General features: G+C 44.3%; 1 protein-coding gene across 2 annotated transcripts in view; it reads left to right on the top strand.

Moving 5' to 3' along the window:
- Positions 1 to 24483, top strand: part of fhdc2 (FH2 domain containing 2) — a 110501-nt gene that overhangs the window by 55464 nt on the left and 30554 nt on the right. For both annotated transcript variants that reach the window (XM_078546980.1, XM_078546981.1), the window contains exons 11-12: positions 10006 to 10167; positions 21621 to 22856. In XM_078546980.1, the coding sequence (XP_078403106.1) occupies positions 10006 to 10167; positions 21621 to 22856 (1398 nt within the window). The remainder of the gene's footprint in view (positions 1 to 10005; positions 10168 to 21620; positions 22857 to 24483) is intronic.

The following is a 24483-nucleotide window of genomic DNA, read 5'->3' as shown; positions in this document are numbered from 1 at the left end:
GAGATTAGAACTCCATGGGTGGAATACTGCATATTGGCATAGTCCACATATAATTTCACATTATAAAGGTCTATGAAAGAGAGTTACATCCAAGAATCAAGTCACATATCAAGCTGTAGAACAAATATGGTCTGGTGCATTGATTCAATCGGTGCCATTTAAATATTGTACTTCTAGTAACTTATTGGTCCGGATTTTGTGATGTAATGGTGAAAAAACTGTCAACATTCGCTATCTTTACTCAACTAAAACTGACAGCAATGTCTGGAGTCCGCACATGTACAGAATAACGTGAAAATGTGGAAACTTCACCAATGATTCTAAGGTCTGGATTTTTGCAACAGTATTATTATGAAAATGGTGGAAGAGTCCCAAATTCCGTCCTTGAACTCGGCACGTACCATTTTCGCAGGGGCCGGAATAGGTATGCGTTAGGATTCGCGCAGGCTGCTGCCCATAGAAATCAGTAGCTGCCTCCACTCCTGTGATTTTGATGTGAGAGGTGTCTGAAACCTGATGTGCAGATTAGACCTGGTTGGAGTAGGTCTGAACTTTGTGGATTCATTTGGATAGCCAGGGTACCCATTTGGAGAGGTAAGGTATTCCTTTTGATATGGTCCCAGGACACCTTTGGGAGAGGTCAGTTGCCCTCTGGGGGATGTCAGATGCCCTTTAGATGAGGTAAAGTGTCGTTTGAGATACTAAAATTAGGCATGAATGTGTGTAAAAGGTGCATAAGCTCATTGGAACTGTGAAGCTCATTGGAACTGTCAAAAACAACTGACAAAAGCATCTAAAAGAACTGTCATGAGGAACTGCCAAAAACAATTATCAAAAATGTAAAGAGGAGCTGACAAAAACAACTGTTAGAAGTTTCAAGATGAACTGTCAAGAGGAACTGTCAAGAACAATTGTCAAAAGTGCCAGGATAAACTGTCAAAAGAACTGTTAAGCTGTTAAGGCATTTAAAAGTCCCGGCCTTTAACTCTTTGAAACAACTGTCCGAGTGTTAAAAATAAAATGATTGCCTGTTATTTCACTCTGTTGACATAAGCCTTAGGGCTACCATTACTGGGTAGTGCTGCATGGCTGATTTCACAACCGTCCATTATCACAGTAGGGTACCTGCCATTTTACAGTTTGATTGACAGCTCCAAGTGGTTATGGACTCTGAAATGGGACTACGAATTCCAATGCTTGTTTTTAGAAGGGATTATGCAATTGAATGAAATGTCTGTTGTCATAAGGGATAATGTAGTTGAAGGAATGTAAATGTAGTAAATGGGTTTTTACGAATGAGAGGGTTTTTAAAAAATATTGTCTGCAATAGACACAGAACTTTATTTAATCTCAGCATGGGTCCTGAGGTCTGTCTTTGGTAGCTACTGGATGAGTTGGCATGGTAGGTGTAAGGGCAAAGGGTGATGTATGGGGGGCATATGTTGCCATGGAGGGTAAGAGGTGCCATGAGGGTGGGCAGAGGGGCATGGTTATGCATGGAGGGTGTGAGAGGCCATGAGGAGTGGGTGGGGGCATGAGGTGATATGGGTTGGCATGGACGGAGTATGGGGAAGGCGTGCAGGGGGGTGAGAGGATGTGAGGGGTGATTGCTGAAGACCTGTTTTATGTTTTTCTGGGCTTTTTAAAAACTTCGATACAGTGCCAGTGCACCAAAGTAGGCCTTCCGCCTAGCCCGCCTCCACACCCGACATATTGCACACTTGTATGGGGTCGCCCGGCCCGACCCCCGGGGGGGTCCACCCCAGAATGAAAATATGACTTTCTGGGCCACTTGCCCTGGGGTCGTGTTTGCGGAGCCAGAAAATGTCCTGACTCTGTGCTCCCAACTCAGGGGTGAAAATTCAGGCCTATGCTTCTCCAGAGAGTGTGCTATAGTGACAATCTCAGACTGCAATCAATGGGAAATCTTACGAATTGATGGGAACTTCCACTCTTATATTGTTAACCTTAATGTAAAAAGCCCTTGAGAAAGTTGCATTCTGTTACATTTTGTTGAATGATGTGTAAATGGGTTTTTAACATCATACTGACTTTATAATTACTGCCAAACACCCTCACTGGTCCTGAAAAGCTAATTTTATAGTTGTAGAATGCCAAATGATTAAATATGACTAAAAGGTTCCACATATTTTTAAAATAATAATTTTTGAAGTTTGTTGATACTGATATTTTAACTTCAGTCCAAAAATAATCATAATCATTTATTTCACTGTCTGAAATTTAAATTAAAAGTGAAGGAGAGAAGAACATAATAACATAAGAAATAGAAATAGGAGTAGACCATTTGGCCCCTTGAGCCTGCTCCGCCATTGAAGAAGATCATGGCTGATCTTCTTGTGTTTTGATTTCCACATTCCCATCTAACCTCAATAACCTTTGATTCCCTTACCTAACAAGAATCTATCTACCTCTGCCTTTAAATATTGAATGATCCCACTTCCACCACCTTCTGAGGCAGAGAATTCAAAAGTCGCACAACCCTCTGAGAGAAAAAAATTCTCCTCATCTCTGCCCCCTAGTTCTGGACTCACCCACAAGAGGAAATATCCTTTCGACGACCATCTTATCAAGGCCGTTCAGGATCTTTTATACTTCAATCAAACCACCTCTCACTCTTCTAAACTCCAGTGGAAACAAGCCCAGTCTGTCCAACCTTTCCTCATAAGACAATCCACTCATTCCAGGTATCAATCTAGTAAACCTCCTTTGAACCACCTCCAATGCATTTACATCCTTCCTTAAATAAGGAGTCCAAAACTGCACACAGTATTAAAGTTGCAGTCTTACCAATGCCCTTGGTGATGCACAACATCCTTACTTTTATGTTCAATCCCTCTCGTAATAAAGGATAGCATTCCATTAGCCTTCTTAATTACTTGTTGTACCTGCATACTAAATGTATAACTATATATAAACAGTTTTAACTCCCTGGTTTGCTATGTGTGAACACCTCACCAAGCTGCTTACCTGCTTGTTGATAACTGTTGCGGTACACCGAGATATCCCTATCACTTGATGTCAGATTTAAATTGCTGTCAAAAGAGGAAGAATTATTCCACAGAAATCACAAGATCTTTGTGGGCAGTTTTAATTGAAGTTAGCGATGAGCACTGTTGCTTTGTCACTGACTTTTTCTATTATTTCACGGGATGTGGGCGTAGCTGGCTAGGCCAGCATTTGTTGCCCATCTCTGATTGCCCTTGAGAAGGGGGTGGTGAGCCGTCTTCTTGAACCGCTGCAGGCCATGTGGTGTAGGTACACCCATGGTGCTGTTAGGAAAGGAATTCCAGGATTTTGACCCAGCGGCAGTGAAGGAACGGTTATAGTTCCAAGTCAGGATGGTGTGTGGCTTGGAGGGGAACTTGCAGGTAGTAATGTGCCCATGCATCTGCTGTCCTTGTCCTTCTACTTGGTGGAGGCCATGGGTTTGAAGGTGTTGTCGAAGGAGCCTTGGTGAATTGCTGCAGTGCATCTTGTAGATGCCACACTGCTGCCACTGTGTGTCAGTAGTGGAGGGAGTGAATATTGAAGCTGGTGGATGGGGTGTCAGTCAAGCGGGCTCCTTCATCCTGGAAGGTGTTGAGGTTCTTGAGTGTTTTTGGAGCTGCACCTATCGAGGCAAGTGGAGAGTATTCCATCACGCTCCTGACTTGTGCCTTGTAGATGGTGGCCGGACTTTGGGAAGTCAGGAGATGAGTTACTCACTGCAGAATTCCCAGCCTCTGACCTGCTCTTGTAGCCACAGTATTTATATGGCTGGTACAGTTCAGTTTCTGATCAATGGTAACCCCCAGGATGTTGATAGAGGGAGATTCAGTGATGGTAATGTTATTGAATGTCAAGGGGAGATGGCTGGATTCTCTCTTGTTGGAGATGGTGATTGCCTGGCAATTGTGTAGCACAAATATTACTAGCTGCTTATCAACCTAAGCCAGAATATTGTCCAGGTCCTACTGCATATGAGCATGGACTGCTTCAGAATCTGAGGAGTCGCAAATGGTGCTGAACATTGTGCAATTCTCAGCAAACACCTCCACTTCCGACCTTATGATGGAAGGAAGGTCATTGATGAAACAGGTGAAGATGGACACTAAGACACTATTCTGAGGAACTCCTGCAGCAATGTCCTGGGGCTGAGATGATTGATCTCCAACAACCACAACCACCTTCCTTTGCGTTAGGTATGACTCCAACATGTGGAGAGTTTACCCCGATTTCCATTGACTCCAGTTTTGCTATGGTTCCCTGATACCATACTCTGTCAAATGCTGCCTTGATGTCAAGGGTAGTTGTTCTCACCTCACCTCTTGAGTTCAGTTCTTTTGTCCATGCTTGGAGCAAGGCGGTAGTGAGGTCAGTAGCTGAGTGGCCCTGTTGAAACCCAAGCTGGGCATCAGTGAGCAGGTTATCGCTGAGTAATTGTTGCTTGATAGCACTGTGGACAACATCTTCCATCACTTTGCTGATGATCGAGAGTGGACTGATGGGTTGGCCGGGTTGGATTTGTCCTGCTTTTTGGGAACAGGACATACCTGGCAATTTTCCACATTGCAGGATAGCTGTCAGTGTTACAGCTGCACTGGAACAGCTTGGCTAGGGGTGCAGCTAGTTCTGGAGCATAAGACTTCGGTACCATTGCAGGAATGTTGTTAGGGCCCATAGCTTTTGCAGTATCCAGTGCTCCAGTGCCTTCAGCCATTTCTTGATATCACATGGAGTCAAGCAATTCTGACTGCAAAATGCAAGTCATTACGTCTTAAGAGCTTCTGTGTATTATTCTACTTGTAAATAAATTTGACTATTAGCTTTAACCTAAATGCTAAACGCTATTTACATCATTCAAAAGTAATAAGAAGAATGTTGTTGTCAGAAGGAAACTGCATAGTATAGGATAGTTGAGAATTCTGTTCAGAAATTAGTAACAAATAACAAGGCAATTCTTCTCACCTTAGTTCGCTTATCAAGGATAAAGCTCACAATTCGTCTGCTGTAGCATCTATTTGTCGGTTAAGTAATTCCAGGGTCAATTGCTCTACTACCCTTTCTGGAAGTCCATTTCATGTTTTTATAACACTTCGTATGGAATTTGAACCTACATTCCCCAGTCCTACTTCCACAATTTAATTTGAAGTAAAATCACCTTTACAATTGCCTTGATCATTCTGTATATTTCTAAAAGATCTAGGGGTAGGAATTTGTCTCAGTTGGTGCCTGATGTTCAGTTGCATTGCAATTAATGGAATTAAATATCAGAAGCTGCATATAACAGTGGCAGATCAGACACCATCCAATTTGCGCCATTGACTGGACCAGTTTCTACACCTCCTACTCTCGGGTGTCTTCTTTTAAGGCTGAAAAGCCCATGTTTCTCAAGGTTTTTCGCATAACTTGACTCTTTTTCCTCAGGCTTAGCTTTGTGGCCCTTCTCTCCATTGTGCTTGAATGTCTCCCTTGCTTCTTGGCAACCAGAAATAAGCATAATATTCACAGTCTCATTAGAGCACTATATAGTTTGATAATGAATTCCCCTGACTTGTATTCTATTGGTTGAACTTTGTTGATTGTTTCAAAGCATTAATTGCTCTAGTTAACACTGAGTCTCTTCGTCTTTCATCTCCACCCTTAGCTATTTGAACACTTTTCATGGATTATATTGTCCAATTTTCCTTGTGTACAGTGCTTTATACTTTGGGCAGGAGAGAAAGCGGTGGTCAGTGTCAATGCTGCCCACAAGAGGTTGGCTATCTAGTTCAGAAAGAGGATGAATAATCTCATCTTTGCCAACAGGGTAAGTCAACCATCTCATCACTCTAAACTCACACTCACAAACCCATCACACATTCACTGGCATCTCACTGACTGCCAGCGCAAGGGACATCACTACTCACTCTCTCATGCACAGCCTCACATCTCCATATGGCCTCATCTCCTCTGGAGATCGCATCCTCATCCTGTCCATGGCTCCACTCATCACACACACACACGCACATCTGGCATCCTTGTCATTTGGATGGGCATTTGCCTTGCTCACACTCTCTCCATCTGTCTTTATGCAGGATAAGGTCGCGCACAATCACCGGGAGAGGTCCCAGACCGGGGATGGAGTGCCAGACATCAAGGTCCTCACTCCCTTCGAAGACCATGCATTAGAGCTGACCAGAGAGGATGTGGACTGTTCCTGCAGTGACGGCGAGGTTGACACAAAGCATCCAAGTGAGGACCATGCACCAGATCATCCCTCTGACAACTCACGTGTGAATCCATTGTTCTATGTATTGCGGCAGCCATGCACTAATAATCTCCACTTTCTCTCATAGGGCACATCTACCACGTCACCTTCAGGCAACCTTGGCCCCGACTCCAGTACTAACAGCAGCTCAGATGAGGACCCTAAGGACAGCTCCCTCAAACACCTGCCACAGCGCTCACCTACACCCTCCACGGTGACACATACCTTGGTGGGACCTACATGTACAGAAGACTCGGGTTCACTAACTGATTAGCACAGCATACAATCTATTCCACAGCAGGCTGAGGCAGGGGCACCTGAGGTTGATGGCACTCGGAGGAGTGCTGGAGGTTAGGGATCTGCTGAGTCCAAGTCAGATGATAAGCCTCTGGACTCGGTCCTTAATCAGTTGTTGGAGCTGCAGCGGCAATCATGGAAACAGCAGGGAGGGATGACAGTTGACAGTTGCATTTCTCAGATGGAAAAATACGATGGAGGATTCCGTCCACCTTCAGTCCGAGGTAATCAGGCCGTCATGCCAATGCACCGAGGTCAACACTGGTAGGGTGGCAGCCGCCATGGAGACCTTGGTCCAGGACAATGGTCCTGCGCTGCTGTATGGGCTGAACTCCATCGCTGATGCCATAGTTAGCCTCCCACAATGTCAATGCGAGAGGGGTGCAGGGCAGCTCGATCTCACTCCAGCTTCCCTTCTCCTCAAGGAGTTAACCAGGGCCCCTCAGACACCCATAGGGAGGAGGATCAGCAGGTGCATACCCCAGGGCCATCCACCCAGGTGACTCCGGGAGTGTCTGGCCCATCTGAATTCCCTCTTCCTGTGACCCCAGCAACTCCAATTCCACAGACTGAGGAGGGTGCCACTGCCACACAGCAGGACCCCAAATGCAGACCAGGCCCTCCAGGTCTGATTTAAGCGAGCAGGGCTTATAATTAAATGCAGATGTATTAAAATGATGTTCCCAATCTCCGGCAGCAGGAAACATGGCCTGCCATTGACTGGTGGAGCAGATGATCACAAAGTGGTTTCATGATGTCGTGAAACCAATTTTTGGCCTTCCGCCATATTGTCCACTCACGCCCACCATGACGCCCGACGCCAATGGGGATGGAAAATTCCGCCTGATGGGTACTCAGAGGACATCAGCAGCTAAATTAATAACCTTAATTTTAGACATTAAAAAGTATCTCAAAAGGATAACAATATCATAAGTTATACAAAGCTGTAGATAAATGTAGCTAAGACCATTCTTGTCACTTTCTCCTTTCCATTCTGGTTTCGTGAATGACTCACAATTCTGTATCTGAATGCTGTCAAAAAGATTATTCTTGGCACTGAACTTAACTAGAACTGGTAACCAAATGATTTGGGATGATTCTTCCAAATTTATCTACAAAAAATTTCAACCTGGTACAACCCCCAGTGGTCTGGCTGGAAATAGAACTCATACCCTATTCCATTACTCCATGTGCCTGATTTTAACTTAATTGAATGGGTTTTGAGTGAGTTAAAATCAGGCCCGTGCATAATTCTCGGGGGTGGGGGAAGGGAGATTTTATCGAGCCTACAAGGGTGGGATGCAGGGTGACTTAATTATGTGGAGTGTGAAATTTTGATTTCCCGATGGTGGGTTCAGATGCAGCAATAAAGTCAGCAGCATGTTTGCGGTGTGTTGAGCATTATGCTGGCTTGTGGTGGGTTCATACTTGTAATACATTTGTATATCATGAGTCCTCATTGACATGAAATAGTTTTCAATAAAGTCCTATCGACAAAATAAAGTCAGTGGTGCATGAGAATTTCGTGGCACCTAGTGCATGATCATTTAAAGGTGGCATGCACCTCTTGGCTTTGTGTAGTTATGTGTAAGATCAGCAGTTTTCTTTGTTCAACTCTAGGATCCAAGGGAGGGGAGCAGGAGAATGGACTCTTGCATGGGGCTCAGGACAGGCAAGTTAGTGGTTAGTGATGAGGGGGGTTGTGGAGGGTGTCAGGGGCATGGAGGAGTAGAAGAGAGATCCAGGGGAAGACAGAGGCTTTGGTCAGGGGCATGGAGAAGTAGAACAGGGATCAAGGGGAGGATAGAGGGTGGGGTCGGGGCCAAGGAAGAGTGAATTGGGAAGGGCCTGGTGTGCTGGGTGCGGTGGGGAAGATGGTGGGGACAGTCAGTCAAGGTAATAAAATGAGGGGCCTAAAGGGCGGTATCAGTGCTGTCCAAATGTGTGAACATCTCGGGGTGTTGGTTGGCAGGGTCCTCACAGAGCTTTTGAGTTCTCCTATAACATTTCAATTACCCTGCTGAAATTGCTCTTGGACAATGCCCTTTGGATGTAAAGAAGGGAGGGCCAGTTGAGCCTGTAAGATCAGCCATGTCTCGCAGAGAGGTGAGTACAACACTGGACACTAATGTGAACATTCAATAAAGGGTGAATGCAAAAACACAACATTGTTTCTTCCACAATAAAGGAAATGTCCCTAACTCCCCTGTAACCATTAATGCCAGCCATGATGCATGCCAATACGCTTAGCTATCTGACAAAGTTAATATCAACAAATGACAATGATGTGCACATGAATAAAGTGAAACCAATGTAATGTAAAATATTTACAAGTGAAACTTAATTTTGAAAAACACCTGTGCCATCTTTGTGCTCTCAAGTCTTATGTTAAGAGGCAGCATTTTCTCCCTGTTGAGGGGGTTGTGCAGGAGTGGGCGGGTTCCCAATCGGCGCTCCCAATTGGGGGCACGCCACCATCTTACATGCACAGGCCAATTAAGGCCCACCCAGCATGATGTCCCCCTGGAAGCGCTGTGTGCTCCCTGTGCGGGTGGGGGGGAATTCCTGAGCAGGTCTGTGCGCTCTTCTGTGCATGCACGTGGAAGAGCACACAGGTCTCCCTGATGCAAAGTGTTACATCAGGGAGATCGGTTGAACTTATAAAAATTTATTAAAGAAAAAATTTTCCTGACATGTCCCCACATGTGACACTGACATATGAGCTGAGACATGTCCATTACTTCTACTTAAAAATTTTCCGAACATTTTAAATCCCTCGTGAAACCCCATCCCGCCCGTGGATGAGGTTTCATGCTTTTTTGGAAGGCTGCCTGGGCTCTTCGCCTGCCTGCCAACCTTGACCGACGTCACCCCGCGTCATTTTATGCATCAGCAAGCGGCCCCCACCCCCCGCCCAGAAAATGATGCCCAGTGGCTATGGAGTTGGGCAGGAAAGCTGTGGCCATGATGCAGACCCTCCCTGTTTGACCAGAAGACTCTTTATTAGGCTGCCTGTAGATGCAGCGTTGTCAGCTGATGGCGGGTTTCACCAATGAAGAGCTTCCCCATGTGCTAAATTAAATGTGTTTTGCATGCACATGGCCGGCAGTTAGAATTCTAATTATAATCGCATGGGAAAAGGCTAAAAGAGAAAAAGCAGAAGTGGCGTGCAGTTCCGGTTATGGCATCAGGAATAGTATGCTGTTGACAAAATCCAGCCCTCTGTTGCTAATCTTCCTACATGACCTCATGCTTAATCATAAATAAACTTCAGTTTGACTTGTATTCCAGTGCAGTCTCTGTATACTGGATGCGTAGTGTGACAGGGGATGGAAAAGGATAGGCTAAAGTTAAAATTCGTGGAGTTCAGAATGCTAAAAACTGAATGTTGCAAAGAATTAATCCGTTGAGGCTTCAAATGACTTTTTGTAAGCCTTCTGTTTTCCTTCCTTTTGCAGACTGCAAAGGAAAAATTGAAAGAGATATGGAAAACAATGGAATTGTTCCAGAGTAAAAGGCTGTCCTTGGCAGAATATTTCTGTGAAGATGAAAAATTTAAACTTGAGGAATATTGTATCGTTCTCAAAAGCTTCTGTGAAAAATTCCTCAAAGCAATTCAGGTATGGTCAAGTATTTCTAGCATTTTCAGGACAGAATTTAGTTACGATTGCTGACAGTGCTGGACAATGTTATCATTAGCAATATTTTTGAACACAGTTTTATTCTGTGAGCTGAGACACCCCAGGATTTTCTCTGATAGTGCCCTCCAGTGCTGGCCCCGCTGGAGTTTGTGCACCTCATTTGCATGGATCAGGTTGCTGCAAGTGCCATATTTAGCACTTCATCAGCACCCAATTGCTCATGTCTGTTGGAATCTCCAGCAACCCCTCCCCATCCTGAGTAAGGGTGATTTTGTTTTTTAAAATGTGTCTCCTCTTTAAAATGTGGAGACTGTTACTCCACTGCTAAAAGTCCCACTGGAGCCTGAGGAGCAGGAACTCACGAGTGTTGAAAGGAATATTCCATTGAGCTGCATGGCCCCGGAAGTTCCCACAGAGGCCAAGCACAAATTGTCCCCTTTAAGTTATCGTAAGTGCGCAACTGCACAAAAGAATTTAAAGGGAACATGCTTAAACAAATCACCTGTGCACTCCCAAAAAAAACAGGGTACGTCAGCTGAGAGTCCCCTTCCTTGGCTGTCATTTGCCTTGTGGAGATGACTGACATTCCACCTTGGAAATGGTGGAGATCCAGTAGACTGCCTTTTGTCCACCCCAATCCGAGGGCCAGGATTATTAGGATGGCGGGGTTTCCCCTCCTGCCATCCGAAGAGTTGTTAATTGGCTGGAGGCAGGATGTCCACCCCTGATGTCAGAAGGAAGTCACACCTCAGAGAGCTGCCAGCCAATCTGATGGGCTTGTAGCTTTCCAGTCCCAACAGTACCAGAAGTTGCATGAACAGGACTGGAACTACAAGCAGTCCACAGAGTCTACGTTCCAAGAATCCAGGACCAGGTAAGTGTTGGGGTCTCAAGGCAGGCAGGGGAAGTGAGGCCTGGTGGGGGCGGGGGGGTAGGGGGGGTCAGGGGACGGGTGTATGGGCAGAGTGAGTGTGGGGGTGTTGGTGGAGAGGCCAATGGGGAGTGAACACATGCAGGGGATAGATCTTGTGGGGTTGGTGTCCGAAGTTGAAAGGAGGCCACAATCCCCCCGCCCACCCCACTACTTTCCCACCCGAGGTCTGAGCAGGGTCAGTTTCTGGTCTTCCCTCCTGCCCCTGAACTCCTCCCACCAGCCTGAAATTTGAGCCTGGGTGGGAAACAGCCCTTAAGTGGTCATTAATTGACCACTAAAGGCCTCAGTTGGAGCAAGAGTGGGCAGACCGATGTAGGTCTTGCCTGCCCACCATCAAATTGCGGAGAGGTCGGAGCGGGAGGGATCCCAATGGGAAGGCCATCCAAGGAATTTTACAGACCCCCCAACTGCAAATCCACTGATGGGGGAATGTAAAATTCTTCCCAAGGAATTTTGGGCCCAAACAATGTTGATCTGATTGCATTGGCTCTGGCATGCATGTATGCCAGTGCTTTTAATGCCAACACTGGGGAATAATGAATGTGTAATGTTTTGGTTCTTCCAGAACAAGTAGCCTTCCCTTTCCCATACCAGTTTTAATATTTTGATATCTAAACTTGAATGCATAAGTACATAAATGGAAAGGAGACCAAAGTATGATTCCCCATGGGGTAAATATATCAACAAAGTATATTGGTGGTATTGTATTTATCAGTATTGGTCAAATTATTTTTTCTTCTTGGTGCTGATTTCATTTCTTTAAATAGCCAGTCCTTGGAAATTGCTGGTGATATTAACAAACACAAGATGTTGGTATAGCATTCTTCTGCACACTACTTTAAAGTACGCATTAATGTTTCTATTTTAAATTGGATATTGCCTCCAATAAAATAGCTGATATGGAAATTACATACAAACAAATTAAATGTTTGTCCCCTCATATCACCAAAAGTAATTTCCAGGTTCCGATATCTGCAGCCACTACCTGCTGTGGCTATTGCTTTCTTTTATCTGTTGCCGGGGGGAATATTGATAACACGATAATGTTTCCAGGTACAATGGTAGTGCCTTGGGCCACAGTAGCTGTATTGCCAAATTCAGACACAGTGTTACTAGACATATACAGGTCTATTAGCCATGCATAATGCCAACAGTCAGGGCCTGATTTTTGTGGAGTCAGGCTGACCCAGGAGACTTTTAAAATGGCAAATGGGACCAGGATATGGAAGTCCCAACCCCATTCTCACAGATTCTATTTTTGCCGGGATGGTGAAAGGGCAGGACAAGAATCACATAGGCAGGAAACCTGGGCAGGCCCTGCTCACCGACACATAAAATGACACGCGGTGACGTCGGGCGTGCGTCCCAACATCAGCACGTGTCATTCCGATCTTCAGTTCGGCGGACACGCACCGGAGTCAGCTGCATGCCCACCAAACTGTCATAGGCCTGTTAAGGCCATTTAAATACCAATTGAACTCATTAACAGGGCTGCCCGTCCAACTTTAAGGTTGGCGGGCAGGCAAAGAGCCCAGGCGGCCTTCGCATTTTTCATGGAATCTCATCCACGGACGGGATGAGGTTTCATGAAGGGTTTATAAATTTAATAAAAATTTTTATTAAAATTCACTGACATGTCCCAGCTCATGTGACATTGTCACATGAGGGGACATGTCAATGAATTTTAATAAAAATTTTTTACAGTGATCATGGGGGATTTCAATATGCAGGTAGACTGGGAAAATCAGGTTGGTAGTGGATCCCAAGAAAAGGAATTTGTGGAATGTCTACTAGATGGCTTTTTGGAGCAGCTTGTGGTGGAGCCCACTAGGGAACAGGCAATTCTAGATTTAGTGATGTGTAATGAGGCAGATTTGATAAGGGAGCTTAAGGTGAAGGAACCCTTAGGAGGAAGTGACCATAATATGATAGAATTTACCCTGCAATTTGAGAGGAAAAAGCTGGAATCAGATGTAACGGTATTACAGTTGAATAAAGGCAACTACAGAGGCATGAGGGAGGAGCTGGCCAGAATTGACTGGGAGATGAGCCTAGCAGGAAAGACAGTGGAACAGCAATGGCAGGAGTTTCTGGGAGTAATTTGGGAGACACAGCAAAAATTCATCCCTAGGAAGAAGAAGCATACTAAAGAGAGGACGAGGCAACCATGGCTGACAAGGGAAGTCAGGGACAGCATAAAAGCTAAAGAGAAAGCATACAATGCGGCGAAGAGCAGTGGGAAACCAGGGGATTGGGAAGCCTACAAAGACCAACAGAGGACAACTAAAAAAGAAATAAGGAGGGAGAAGATTAAATATGAGGGTAAACTAGCCAGTAATATAAAAGAAGATTGCAAGAGTTTTTTTAGATATATAAAAGGTAAGAGAGAGGCAAAAGTGGACATTGGGCCGCTGGAAAATGACACTGGAGAAGTAGTAGTGCGGAACAAAGAAATGGCAGAGGAACTGAATAGGTACTTTGCGTCAGTCTTCACAGTGCAAGACACGAGTGACATCCCCAAAGTTCAAGAGAGTCGGGGGGCAGAGGTGAGTATAGTGGCCATTACCAAGGAGAAGGTGCTAGGAAAACTGAAAGGTCTGAAGGTGGATAAATCACCTGGACCAGATGGATTACACCCCAGAGTTCTGAAGGAGATAGCTGAAGAGATAGTGGAGGCGTTGGTGGCGATCTTTCAGGAGTCAGAGTCCTGGAGTCAGGGAGGGTCCCAGAGGACTGGAAAATCGCTAATGTAACCCCCCTTTTTAAGAAGGGAGTGAGGCAAAAGACGGGAAATTACAGGCCGATTAGCCTGGCCTCGGTCGTTGGTAAGATTTTAGAGTCCATTATTAAGGATGAGATTTCAGAATACTTGGAAGTTCATGGTAAAATCGGGCAAAGTCAGCATGGTTTCATCAAGGGGAGGTCATGCCTGACAAATCTGTTAGAATTCTTTGATGAGGTAACGAGTAGGTTAGACAAAGGAGAGTCAATGGATGTTATCTACTTGGACTTCCAGAAGGCCTTTGACAAGGTGCCGCACAGGAGGCTGCTCAGTAAGATAAGAGCCCATGGTGTTAGAGGCAAGATACTAGCATGGATAGAAGATTGGCTGTCTGGCAGGAGGCAGAGAGTGGGGATAAGGGGGTCCTTCTCAGGATGGCGGCCAGTGACTAGTGGAGTTCCGCAGGGGTCAGTGTTGGGACCACAACTTTTCACTTTATACATTAATGATCTAGATGAAGGAACTGAGGGCATCCTGGCTAAGTTTGCAGATGATACAAAGATAGGTGGAGGGACAGGCAGTATTGAGGAGGCGGGGAGGCTGCAGAAGGATTTGGACAGTTTAGGAGAATGGGCAGATGGAATACAACGTGGGGAAGTGTGAGGTCATGCACTTTGGTAGGAAGAATAGAGGCATAGACTATTTTCTAAATGGGGAGAGAATTCAGAAGTCTGGAGTGCAAAGGGACTTGGGCGTCCTAGTCCAGGATTCTCTTAAGGTTAACTTGCAGGTTGAGTCGGTAGTTAGGAAGGCAAATGCAATGTTGGCATTTATTTCAAGAGGATTAGAATATAAAAGCAGGGATGTGCTGCTGAGGCTTTATAAGGCTCTGGTCAGACCACATTTAGAATATTGTGAGCAATTTTGGGCCCCGTATCTCAGGAAGGATGTGCTGGCCCTGGAGAGGGTCCAGAGGAGGTTCACGAGAATGATCCCAGGAATGAAAGGCTTAACATATGAGGAACGTTTGAGGACTCTGGGTCTATACTCGATGGAGTTTAGAAGGATGAGGGGGTATCTGATTGAAACTTACAGAATACTGAAAGGCCTGGATAGAGTGGACGTGGGGAAGATGTTTCCATTAGTAGGAGAGACTAGGACGCGAGGGCACAGCCTCAGAGTAAAGAGAAGACCTTTTAGAACAGAGATGAGGAGAAACTTCTTTAGCCAGAGAGAGATAGCCAAATCTATGGAATTCATTGCCACAGCAGGCTGTGGAGGCCAGATCATTGAGTGTATTTAAGACCGAGATAGATAGGTTCTTGATTGGTAAGGGGATCAAAGGTTACGGGGAGAAGGCGGGAGAATGGGGTTGAGAAACTTATCAGCCGTGATTGAATGGCGGAGCAGACTCAATGGGCCAAATAGCCTAATTTCTGCTCCTATGTCTTATGGTCTTATGGTTTGGTTCTTAAATTAATCTCCCTGATTTCTGCGCTCTTTCACACGCATGTGCGCGAAAGAGTGCAGGCCCCGACTCTCCTTCCTCCCCCCGCCCGCACAGGTAGCGCTGAGTCCTTCTGGGTGCGCATCACGCTGAGCGGGCCTTAATTAGCCCACCCACGCAAAATGGCAGGCAGCGATTGGCTCCGTGCCCGCTCCTGGACTGCCTGCCCGACGGGAAGAAAATTTTCCCCCCAAACTCTGTAGGCTCATTTGAAATTAGTGCTGAGTCCAAACAGATCCCATTTTCACTGTTCCAAGGGCCTTAATGTAGGAATCACAAATTTATGGAGTAGACATAAACTCTTGTGAAGGGTGAATAAGATCCATTTAAGTATCATGATCTGACATTTCAAATTCCTAGCCCCTTAAACATGAAGAAACAGGGTGAAGCTGTCAGAGTTAAAGAAACACCCTCTGCTGGACTGCTGTGATTCATAGGCACCTGGTGTAGGTTAGAAAAATCATGACCTTCTTGCAGATTCAATAGAGTTCTTATTGGCATTTCCCAAGGACTATTATTGTGCGAAGGTTATTATGAACGCTTGGCTGCAAAAGCACTTATTTCAGCAAGGGGTGCTGAGTTAACATTTTGATTGACAGTTTAAAGGGTTTATTAAAGGAATAACTGGCTTTGATGTGGTTACTGAATAGGAGTTTGTTTTTATAACGATTGAACACTTGAGATTTAAAATTTTTGAATGGGTTTCATGAATGGGAGCTTTTTCAGTATCAAATGTGTATGAGTGAGAGTTCTATTAGATTGTTAGAAGTTAATTTTTTTTCCCATCCCTATATGGTTCCTGAGATCAGCCCTTAGTGCATAATGGAGAGTGGCTATGGAGGTGGCATGGAGGAGGCATGAGTTGGGATGGAGGGGACATGGGGAGTGGGTGGAGGCCTGAGGGGGTGTGAGGAGTGAAGGCTAGAGGGCCTAACAGCTTCTAAAATAACTGGGGTGAAGACCCAGAGAACCAAGGTGGGCCTTCTAACCAGCTTGCCTCAGCACTCACTCAACCCCATAGCCACCTACAATCTGTTTCCAGGGTCAACAGCCCTGACTCTATCCTGCCCCCCACTACCCCCTCCCTGGAACAAAAATTGGGTGTAACTGGGCCCTTTAAACAAAGGCAAGTCAGCGGAGAGGGGAAATTACCCAACTCGAGCAACAGACCTTGGTAGCAAAATCTGGCCCTCAGTGTTTTGCAGGCTAGTGCACCTTCCCATATTTACAGTTTAAAATCAGCATATGGCAAATTCCTCTCTGCCTAGTGTAAGCTCCAGAATGTTTTCCCAAGTTCTGTTGCTCCTGTAATTTATTCCTGCATCTGCAGACTGTGAATAGGAATTATAGCATGATAAGGATTTCCTGCCCAGCGCATACAGTGAAGGAGAATTTATTTACAGGAACAACAGGCTTTGTTTAGGAGCTCTGGAATGGAACTGACGAGGTGCCTAAGAAGTAGAACCCAAGAACAAAAGAGGGGAGGTTAAGCAACACTTTTCATGGGGAAGCTGGAAACTGGGATTGGTGTTTTTTGATGGGGGAGAAAGGAGAGTGATCAACATTAACTGAATGCCAAGTGGAGAAGGAAAGTACCAGCAAAGACTTGGGTGGGGGAGGATGCCATAGAGTGTAAGGGGCAGAGAGGAGAAGAAGGGTACCATAATGAACTGGCTGGAGCGCCAGCATTAACTATGGTTGAGGGAATGTTGGCGTTGGTAGGGGAAGGAGAGTGATAGGTTAGACATAATATTAATCGTGAAGCAGTTCCACTACCAATGAATGGGATAGGATGAAAGAAGATAAGGTTGAATTGCTCCATGTGGACACTTCAGGTCACCACATGTATCTTGGATGACCACGTGCATAAGAAGTGCCTCTAGCTTTTTCAGTTTGAGCTTAAAGTTTCTGATTTTGAGGGGCAGCTGGAGTCACTGTGGAGCACCAGGGAGGCTGAGAGTTTCCTGGATAATACGTTCCAGGAGGTGGCCACCCCACAGGCAGAGACATTTCAGAATAATACATGGGTAGTCATCTGGAGGACTAGGAAGAGACAGGAAGTGCAGGAGTCTTCATGGTGTGTACTACTCTCAAACTGGTAGACTGAAGACTGCTGGGAGTGAAGACACTTGCAAGTGTGTAGTCCAGACCATGGCACCAATGGGCAAAGAACTGCAAAGCGGGAAACAGCAAAGCATAGAAATGCAGTTGTCATAGCTGGTTCCATAGTAAGAGGGACAGACAGACTTTTCTGTAACTGCCATTGTGAGTCTCACATGGTGCATTGCCTGCCTGGTGCCAGGGTAAAGTACATCGCAGAGAAGTTGCAGATATTCTGCAGGAAATGGCAGTCAGCCAGAAGCTGTGGTACACATTGGTACCAATGACATAGAAAGGGCAGGCATGGAGATCTTACAATCAGATTTTAGGAGCGAGGGAGGAAGTTAAACTGTAAGTAACAAAGGGTTGATGGGGCTAATGCTGTTGGTGTGTTAATGGACTTCCAAAAGGGATATGATAAAATGTTGCACAACAGACTGTGAGCAAAGTTAGAGCTAACGGAATGAAGGGGACATTCACAACATAGATACAAAATTGGCTGAGTGACAGGAAACAAAAGGCAACACTTTCCCCCCGTTGTGGGGGAAGTACTGGAGTGGGCCCAGGCGGGCAGGCTTCCGATCGGCGCCCCCAGTCGGGGGCGTACCACAATTTTACATGGGCGGGCCAATTAAGGCCCGCCCGGCGTGACGTCCACCAGGAAGTGCTATGCACTCCCTGTGTGGGCAGGGACGTTTCCCTCAGCAAAGTGCTGCCTCAAGGAGATCGGCTCCAATTTAAAACTTTCAATAATGGTGATTAAAAAATTTCCCCACCATGCCCCCTCATGTCACATGAGTTGGGGCATGTCCATAAATTTTACTTAAACATTTAATAAAAATTTAAATACCCTTATGAAACCTCATTCTTCCCCCATGGAAGAGGTTTCATGTTTTTTCCAAAGCCTGCCTGGGCTCCCGGGCTGCCCACCAACCTTAAGGTTGGACAGGCAGGTCCATCAATCATGTTTATTAGTTTTTTAATGGCCTTAATAGGCTGAACTGAAAATCTAAATGACACAGGGTGACATCGGGACACACGCCCGATGTATCACCGTGTCATTTTACACGTCGGCGAGCAGGCCCCAACCCCACTCACCGACTGGAAAAACCTGCCCAAAGAGTAATGGTGAATGGTGGTTTACCAGACTGGAGGAAGGTTAATTGTGGAGTTCCCCAGGGCTTGGTGTTAGGCCCTGCTGTTCCTGATATATATTAATGACCTAGACCTTGGTGTACAGGGCACAGTTTCAAAATTTGCAGATCATTTGAAACTTGGAAGTATTGTGAACCATGAAGAGGATAGCATAGAACTTCAAAAGAACATAGACAGGTTTGCAGACAGGTGACAGATGAAATTTAATGCAGAGAAGTGTGAAGTGATTCCTTTTGCAGGAAGGATGCAGAAAGACAATATAAAATAAAGGGTACAATTATAAAGTGGCTGCAGGAGCAGAGGGATGTAGATCTATATGTGCATAAATCATTGAAGGTGGCAGGACAGATTGAGAGCACGGTTAATAAAACATTCAGCATCCTGGGGTTTATGAATAAGGCCTTTATCAATAGAGTATAAAAACAAGGAAGTTATGTTAAACCTGTATGAAACATTGGTTTGGCCTCAACTGGAGCACTGAGTCCAGTTCTGGGCATTATTTTAGTAAGGATGTGAAGGCATTAGAGAGGGTCAGAATAGATTCACGAGAATGATTCCAGGGATGAGGAACTGTTACTTAGTAAGATTGGAGAAGTTGGATCTCTTCTCCTTGGAGAAGAGAAGGTTGAGAGGAGATTTGATAGAGGTATTCAAAATCAGAGAAGATAGGGAGAAGCTGTTCCCAGGGATTGAGAACCAGAGGGTACAGATGTAAGGTAATTGGCAAAAGAAACAATGAAGACATGAGGAAAAACATTTTTATGCAGCAAGTGTTTAGGATTCTAAGTGCCTGAGAGTGTGGTGAGGCAGGGTGAATTGAGGCTTTCAAAAGGGAATTAGATTATTATCTGAAAAGGAAAAATTTGCAAGGCCAAGGGGAAAAGGCAGGGGAGTGGCACTAGGTGAATTGCTCCTTCAGTGAGCCAGCACAAACATAATGTGCCGAATCACACAGTGCAGAAGAGGCTCTTCGGCCTATCGAGTCTGCACCGACACGTGAGAAACACCTGACCTACCTACCTGCCTAATCCCATTTACCAGCACTTGGCCCATAGCCTTGAATGTTATGACGTGGCAAGTGCTCATCCAGGTACTTTTTAAAGGATGTGAGGCAACCCGCCTCCACCACCCTCCCAGGCAGCGCATTCCAGACCATCACCACCCTCTGGGTAAAAAAGTTTTTCCCCACATAATCACCTAATCCCTTTGATGATTTAAACCTTGCAGTCTGACTGTCTTCAGTCTAATTAAATTAGTCACACACACGCACACACACCAAACCTACACACAGCCCCCACAAGCCTGCTTCACAGTATCCCACAGTAATATTAGGAAAAATATTAAGGAGATTATACTTTGTAAAGAGAATATCATTCCAGAATTTCCCTATGATAGATGTTAAGCTAACTGGCCTGTAGTTTCCTGCTTCCTTTCTCCCTCTTTTCTTGAATAGTGGAGTCACATTTGCAATTTTCCAATCTTGTTCTATATTCTTTCATGGGATGAAATAGCCTCCTTCTGTGCTGAACTATTCTATGGCTCTATGATAGGATCACAAGGGTAGTAATCTCTGGATGACTCAGAGTTCCACGCACTAGACAAAGTAGAGATAGGAAGATAGGGAGGATCTTTGCATGGCTTGCAGCATGATGCATGAGACAGGGTTTCAGATTCTTGGGACATTGGGACCCAGTTCTGGGGCAGGTGGCACCTATTCAAAAGAGACAGGTTGACCCTTTACAGGACTGTGCCAATGTCCTCATGGGGTGGTTCACTAATGTAGTTAGGAAGGGTTTGAACTAAATTGGCAATGGGGTAGGCACCAGCATATAGAAGTAGAAAAGAAGAAGAAAGTGGATAAAGGAATGTGAATGTTGGAGAGTACTACATGCATGAACTATGGAGTGGCGATATCGGCATTGACCTGAAACATTAACTCTGTTTCTCTGCTGTCTAATGTTGCCTAACCTCTAGCATTTTCTGTTTTGATTTCAGAGTTCCAGCATCTGCAGTATTTTGCTTTTGTATTAAGGCTAGGTTAGGATCTTTTGCTTGCCCTATTTTTAGAGAAAATGTAACTTTTCTTTCAATAACCGATTTCTTTCTCTGATTATCAAAAGATAATTTTAAACATTAAAAAAAAATCAGCCTCAAACAGGAAATTAAGCAGTGGAATTGGGTAAATTTCTCTACCATTTTACATTTTAAAAAAATTATTGGCTCTGTTCATTGTTGATTGCAAAATCCCAGAAAATGTTCCGCACTGTCAAAAATTAAAATTTTCTGCGAGTATACCCATATCTGCCAAGGAAATAAATATTCTCCTTTGACACTGGTACCTTCCTTCAGACATTTATGTATTCTACTGGCTATTTTCCTCCAATAAAACCAAATAAATACTGAATATTTTTACAGCTTTAGTTACAAGCCAGAATCTTGCTGCATTTTCAGTGTAATTACTTCTTTTCATTTGACACAAGCTTATGTCATCGACTACTTTTGAATTGCCAGCTTTTTTGTAGGCAGTGTTAGCATCTTCAAAGTTGTTGGATAGCTTGTGTTAGTTACAAGATTGTCTCTTAGTTACATGATTGAGTTGGAAAGGCTGTTCTCCTTGGAGTAAAGGAGATTGAGGGGAGACTTTAAAGAGGTGTACAAGATTATGACATGCTTCACATTAGCTGATTGAACTAGGATATAAGATATTAGGCAAGAGTTGCAGGGGGAATGTAAGGAAACACTTTTTACGCAGCAAGTGGTAATGACCTGGAACTCACTGTCCACAAGTTGGAGGATACGGAAACAATTGGATGTGCACTTGAAGGAAATAAACTTGCAGGGCTCTGGAGACTGAGTAGGGAATGGGACTGACTAGATTGCTGTGCAGGGAGCTGGCATGGACTTGATGGGTTGAATGGCCTCCTGTGTTGTTATATGACTATGAATAAAGGAATTTCCTAGGATTTTTTTTCCCCTTAAGTATTAATAGTTAACATTATTTCTCTATTCCTCAGGAGAATACAAATCGTGAAATTGAGGAACTGAAGAGGCAACAGAGAGATAAGGAAATGGCAGAGAAGAGGCACTCAGTCGCTACTTGTTCCTCTATCGAAATTGAACTCGGTCAAGATGAGTTGGAGAGGTCGCTTGCCAGAAGTTTACGAAGTCAGAGTATGAGGCAATGGGGACGCAGGTCTTTCAAACATGACTCTCTCTCTATTGCACATTGCACAAAAAAGCCGTACTCCTCTGGGGGAGTAACAGAGGTGGAACGAGACTGTGACACAAATGGCATAATTAGTGACTTCAATGATAAGGAACTGGCAAATCTCATGCGGAAGGTGTCTGAGAAAGTTCTGAAACAACAGCTGAGTCACTGTGTTATGCAGGTAGGATATCCTATTCCAAAAGAAAGGGTAAACATTCTGAACCAGGAGCCTGAGACTATCAAAGAAACAGCAAAGCTTGTACAAGAACCTGGAGAATCCCAGCAAACTCTGCCACTGGTCAAAGAATATCCAGAGCAGAGTCGCACAGCTGAGTGCAGAACTCCAGTCAAAAGACTTAAATCTTATGAAAATTTATCATTGAAAAAATCACAGCCTAGTCACTGCTCAAAGTGGAAGAGAGAGTCCTTGGAACAAAGAGGGGAACAAGATGCAGCTACAAAAAGGAAACAATTTCACCAATCTTCGCCAACTCCTAAAAAGACTTCGGATGGAGTTGAAGCCAGAGTCGATCAGAAGGATCATTTTGCCAAGAAACTTATGACAGAGTTAAACAAAGGTGAAAGCAGGAGCTTGACTATAAACAGAAAATGCAAAATGAACAGTGATCCTACCAAGATCCACTCAATTCTGTCTCTGAAAGGCCAGAGGGCAACATCTTTGCGACATAAAGAACATTCACCTGAAAAACTTCTCTCTCCCACAACAACTTTAACACGAAGGAATTTGCCCAGTCCAGTACAAAGGAAATCTATCACAACAGGTATTAAACAAATGAGTAAAGCGAAGGAAATAAAAGAGACTCTCAAAGTACCTGAGCAGGCAACAATAACTGGGAGAAAATCTATCCAAAATCAAAAGGCAAACTGCAGCTCTTCTCAATCAACTTTTACTATAACTTCTACAGTCACCAGTTCCAAGAGTTTCTTAAGCAAATCAGAAACTGTGACATCAGGCTCCAGAAATCCTCATGCTAAACAACCTCTGCAACTCAAGAAACCAAACCCTGACAGAGTTACTATGGTAGGTCAACACACCAGGCCCCTAAAACAGAACAGACAGCCAGTGTGGCGGTGATACTAGCAGGCAGCTTGTATGGCAATGATAGTAGTGTTGGGAGTTGATTGGTATGCTGTCTTTTCAGTCCAGTTACGCTGAACAAAATTCTCAGCCAGAAAGATTTTACTGGCTAATAGGACATTTGAGATATTCATCACAAGATTTGGTACAATGTTGCCTGTAACTAGACATAATGAAGAAAAGAAATAAAATGCGAAAGTGAGTCATTAAAATGGTTTGTTTTTCAGAAGAACACAAAAAAAGGAAAGGCCTGTTTTAGAAACTGTGAACAAGCCATTTATTCAGTTCCTTTTGCTTTGTACAGAAACAGGATTGAATAAATATTTTTCTGATCTTAGAATAACAGATTAAATGTGTTTTAAATGGTTCAGCCGAAAGGGAAATGGTTTTGGGTTGAGAGTGTGGAAGTGAGTCTGACTGGCACTTCCTGTTTTGATCTGAAATTTTGACTCCCAGGATTCAAGTCTTGGTCTAATAGCTTTGTAAACTCATAGCTCTGAAATTATGGACAACAGAGTGTAAACATGCCAGTAAGTGCTGGATGATCAAGTCACACAGGTTAAACTGCTGTTGCTTTAAGCAAGAACTTCTATCTACCTCTGTAACATTTCTTGGTAGCAATGATTTTTAATGTTGAATTATTTGGTGTCAGGGATGAATACACAGCTACTTCAGGAAACATCAAAGGTGGAATTCAAAATGGTCTTCACCAAGTTTCAGCATCGAATTCACGCCAATCCACATACAAGGGTAACCTGTAGACTCCACATACTGCTGCTACCTCTCTTTGATTGCATGTTGCAGTTATGAGTTGCTATCACAGCTAGGGCTGAGCTCTGAAATAAAAATAGAAAATACTGAGCAGATCAGGCAGCATCGGTGGAGGGAAAAACCAAGGTCAGGATTTTCGGGTCATTGGGCGGGCGTGCCCGGTGGACCCGGGACCGGCCGGGAAACAGCATGCCGTGTGGAAAATCCTGCCCCAAGTTAATGTTTCAGGCCTGCGACAGTTCATCAGAACATCAGAACTTGATCTGGTCTGATTAGGAGTTCTGTATGTTACTGAAGCCAGCAGTACATCAATGTAGCAATTTAGTCATCAATTTAAAACAAACCACGACAATCATAGAATGCAATGTACTTTTAAGTAAGAACAACTAATTACTTATTTTCTGTATTCCATAAATTCACTAAACTAGCATTGTTCATTGGAAAGTTTGGTACAGACAGTGGATAGTTAATGTTCTGTAGTGGTTCATTTTCAGTTTATTTTATAGATCCAGAGAATTCGTTTGTTATTGTGGCCCACATTACATGCTATGGAATTTTCAAGTAGAAAATAAAAAAATCCTGCTGGACAGAGATGAAAAAATACTATATACATGAGCTGACTTAAAAGCAACCTTCATTTTTTCTGGAATCAGAAAAAGGAGTGATGGTGCGGTTTAAATGCCTCCCACTAAATGTTGACCCTTGGTTGTGTGCATAATCAGACTTATGATATGGAAATTTAGAATATCTCTACATCCTGGGCTTTGTCAGAAACTTTTAATTTTCAAATATGCACTTT

The sequence above is a fragment of the Cetorhinus maximus genome, chromosome 8 (genome assembly GCF_964194155.1).
Source record: "Cetorhinus maximus chromosome 8, sCetMax3.hap1.1, whole genome shotgun sequence".
NCBI classification, from domain to species: domain Eukaryota; kingdom Metazoa; phylum Chordata; class Chondrichthyes; order Lamniformes; family Cetorhinidae; genus Cetorhinus; species Cetorhinus maximus.
Note: the sequence above shows the minus strand (reverse complement) of the source record. Positions and strands in the feature narration are given on the sequence as shown.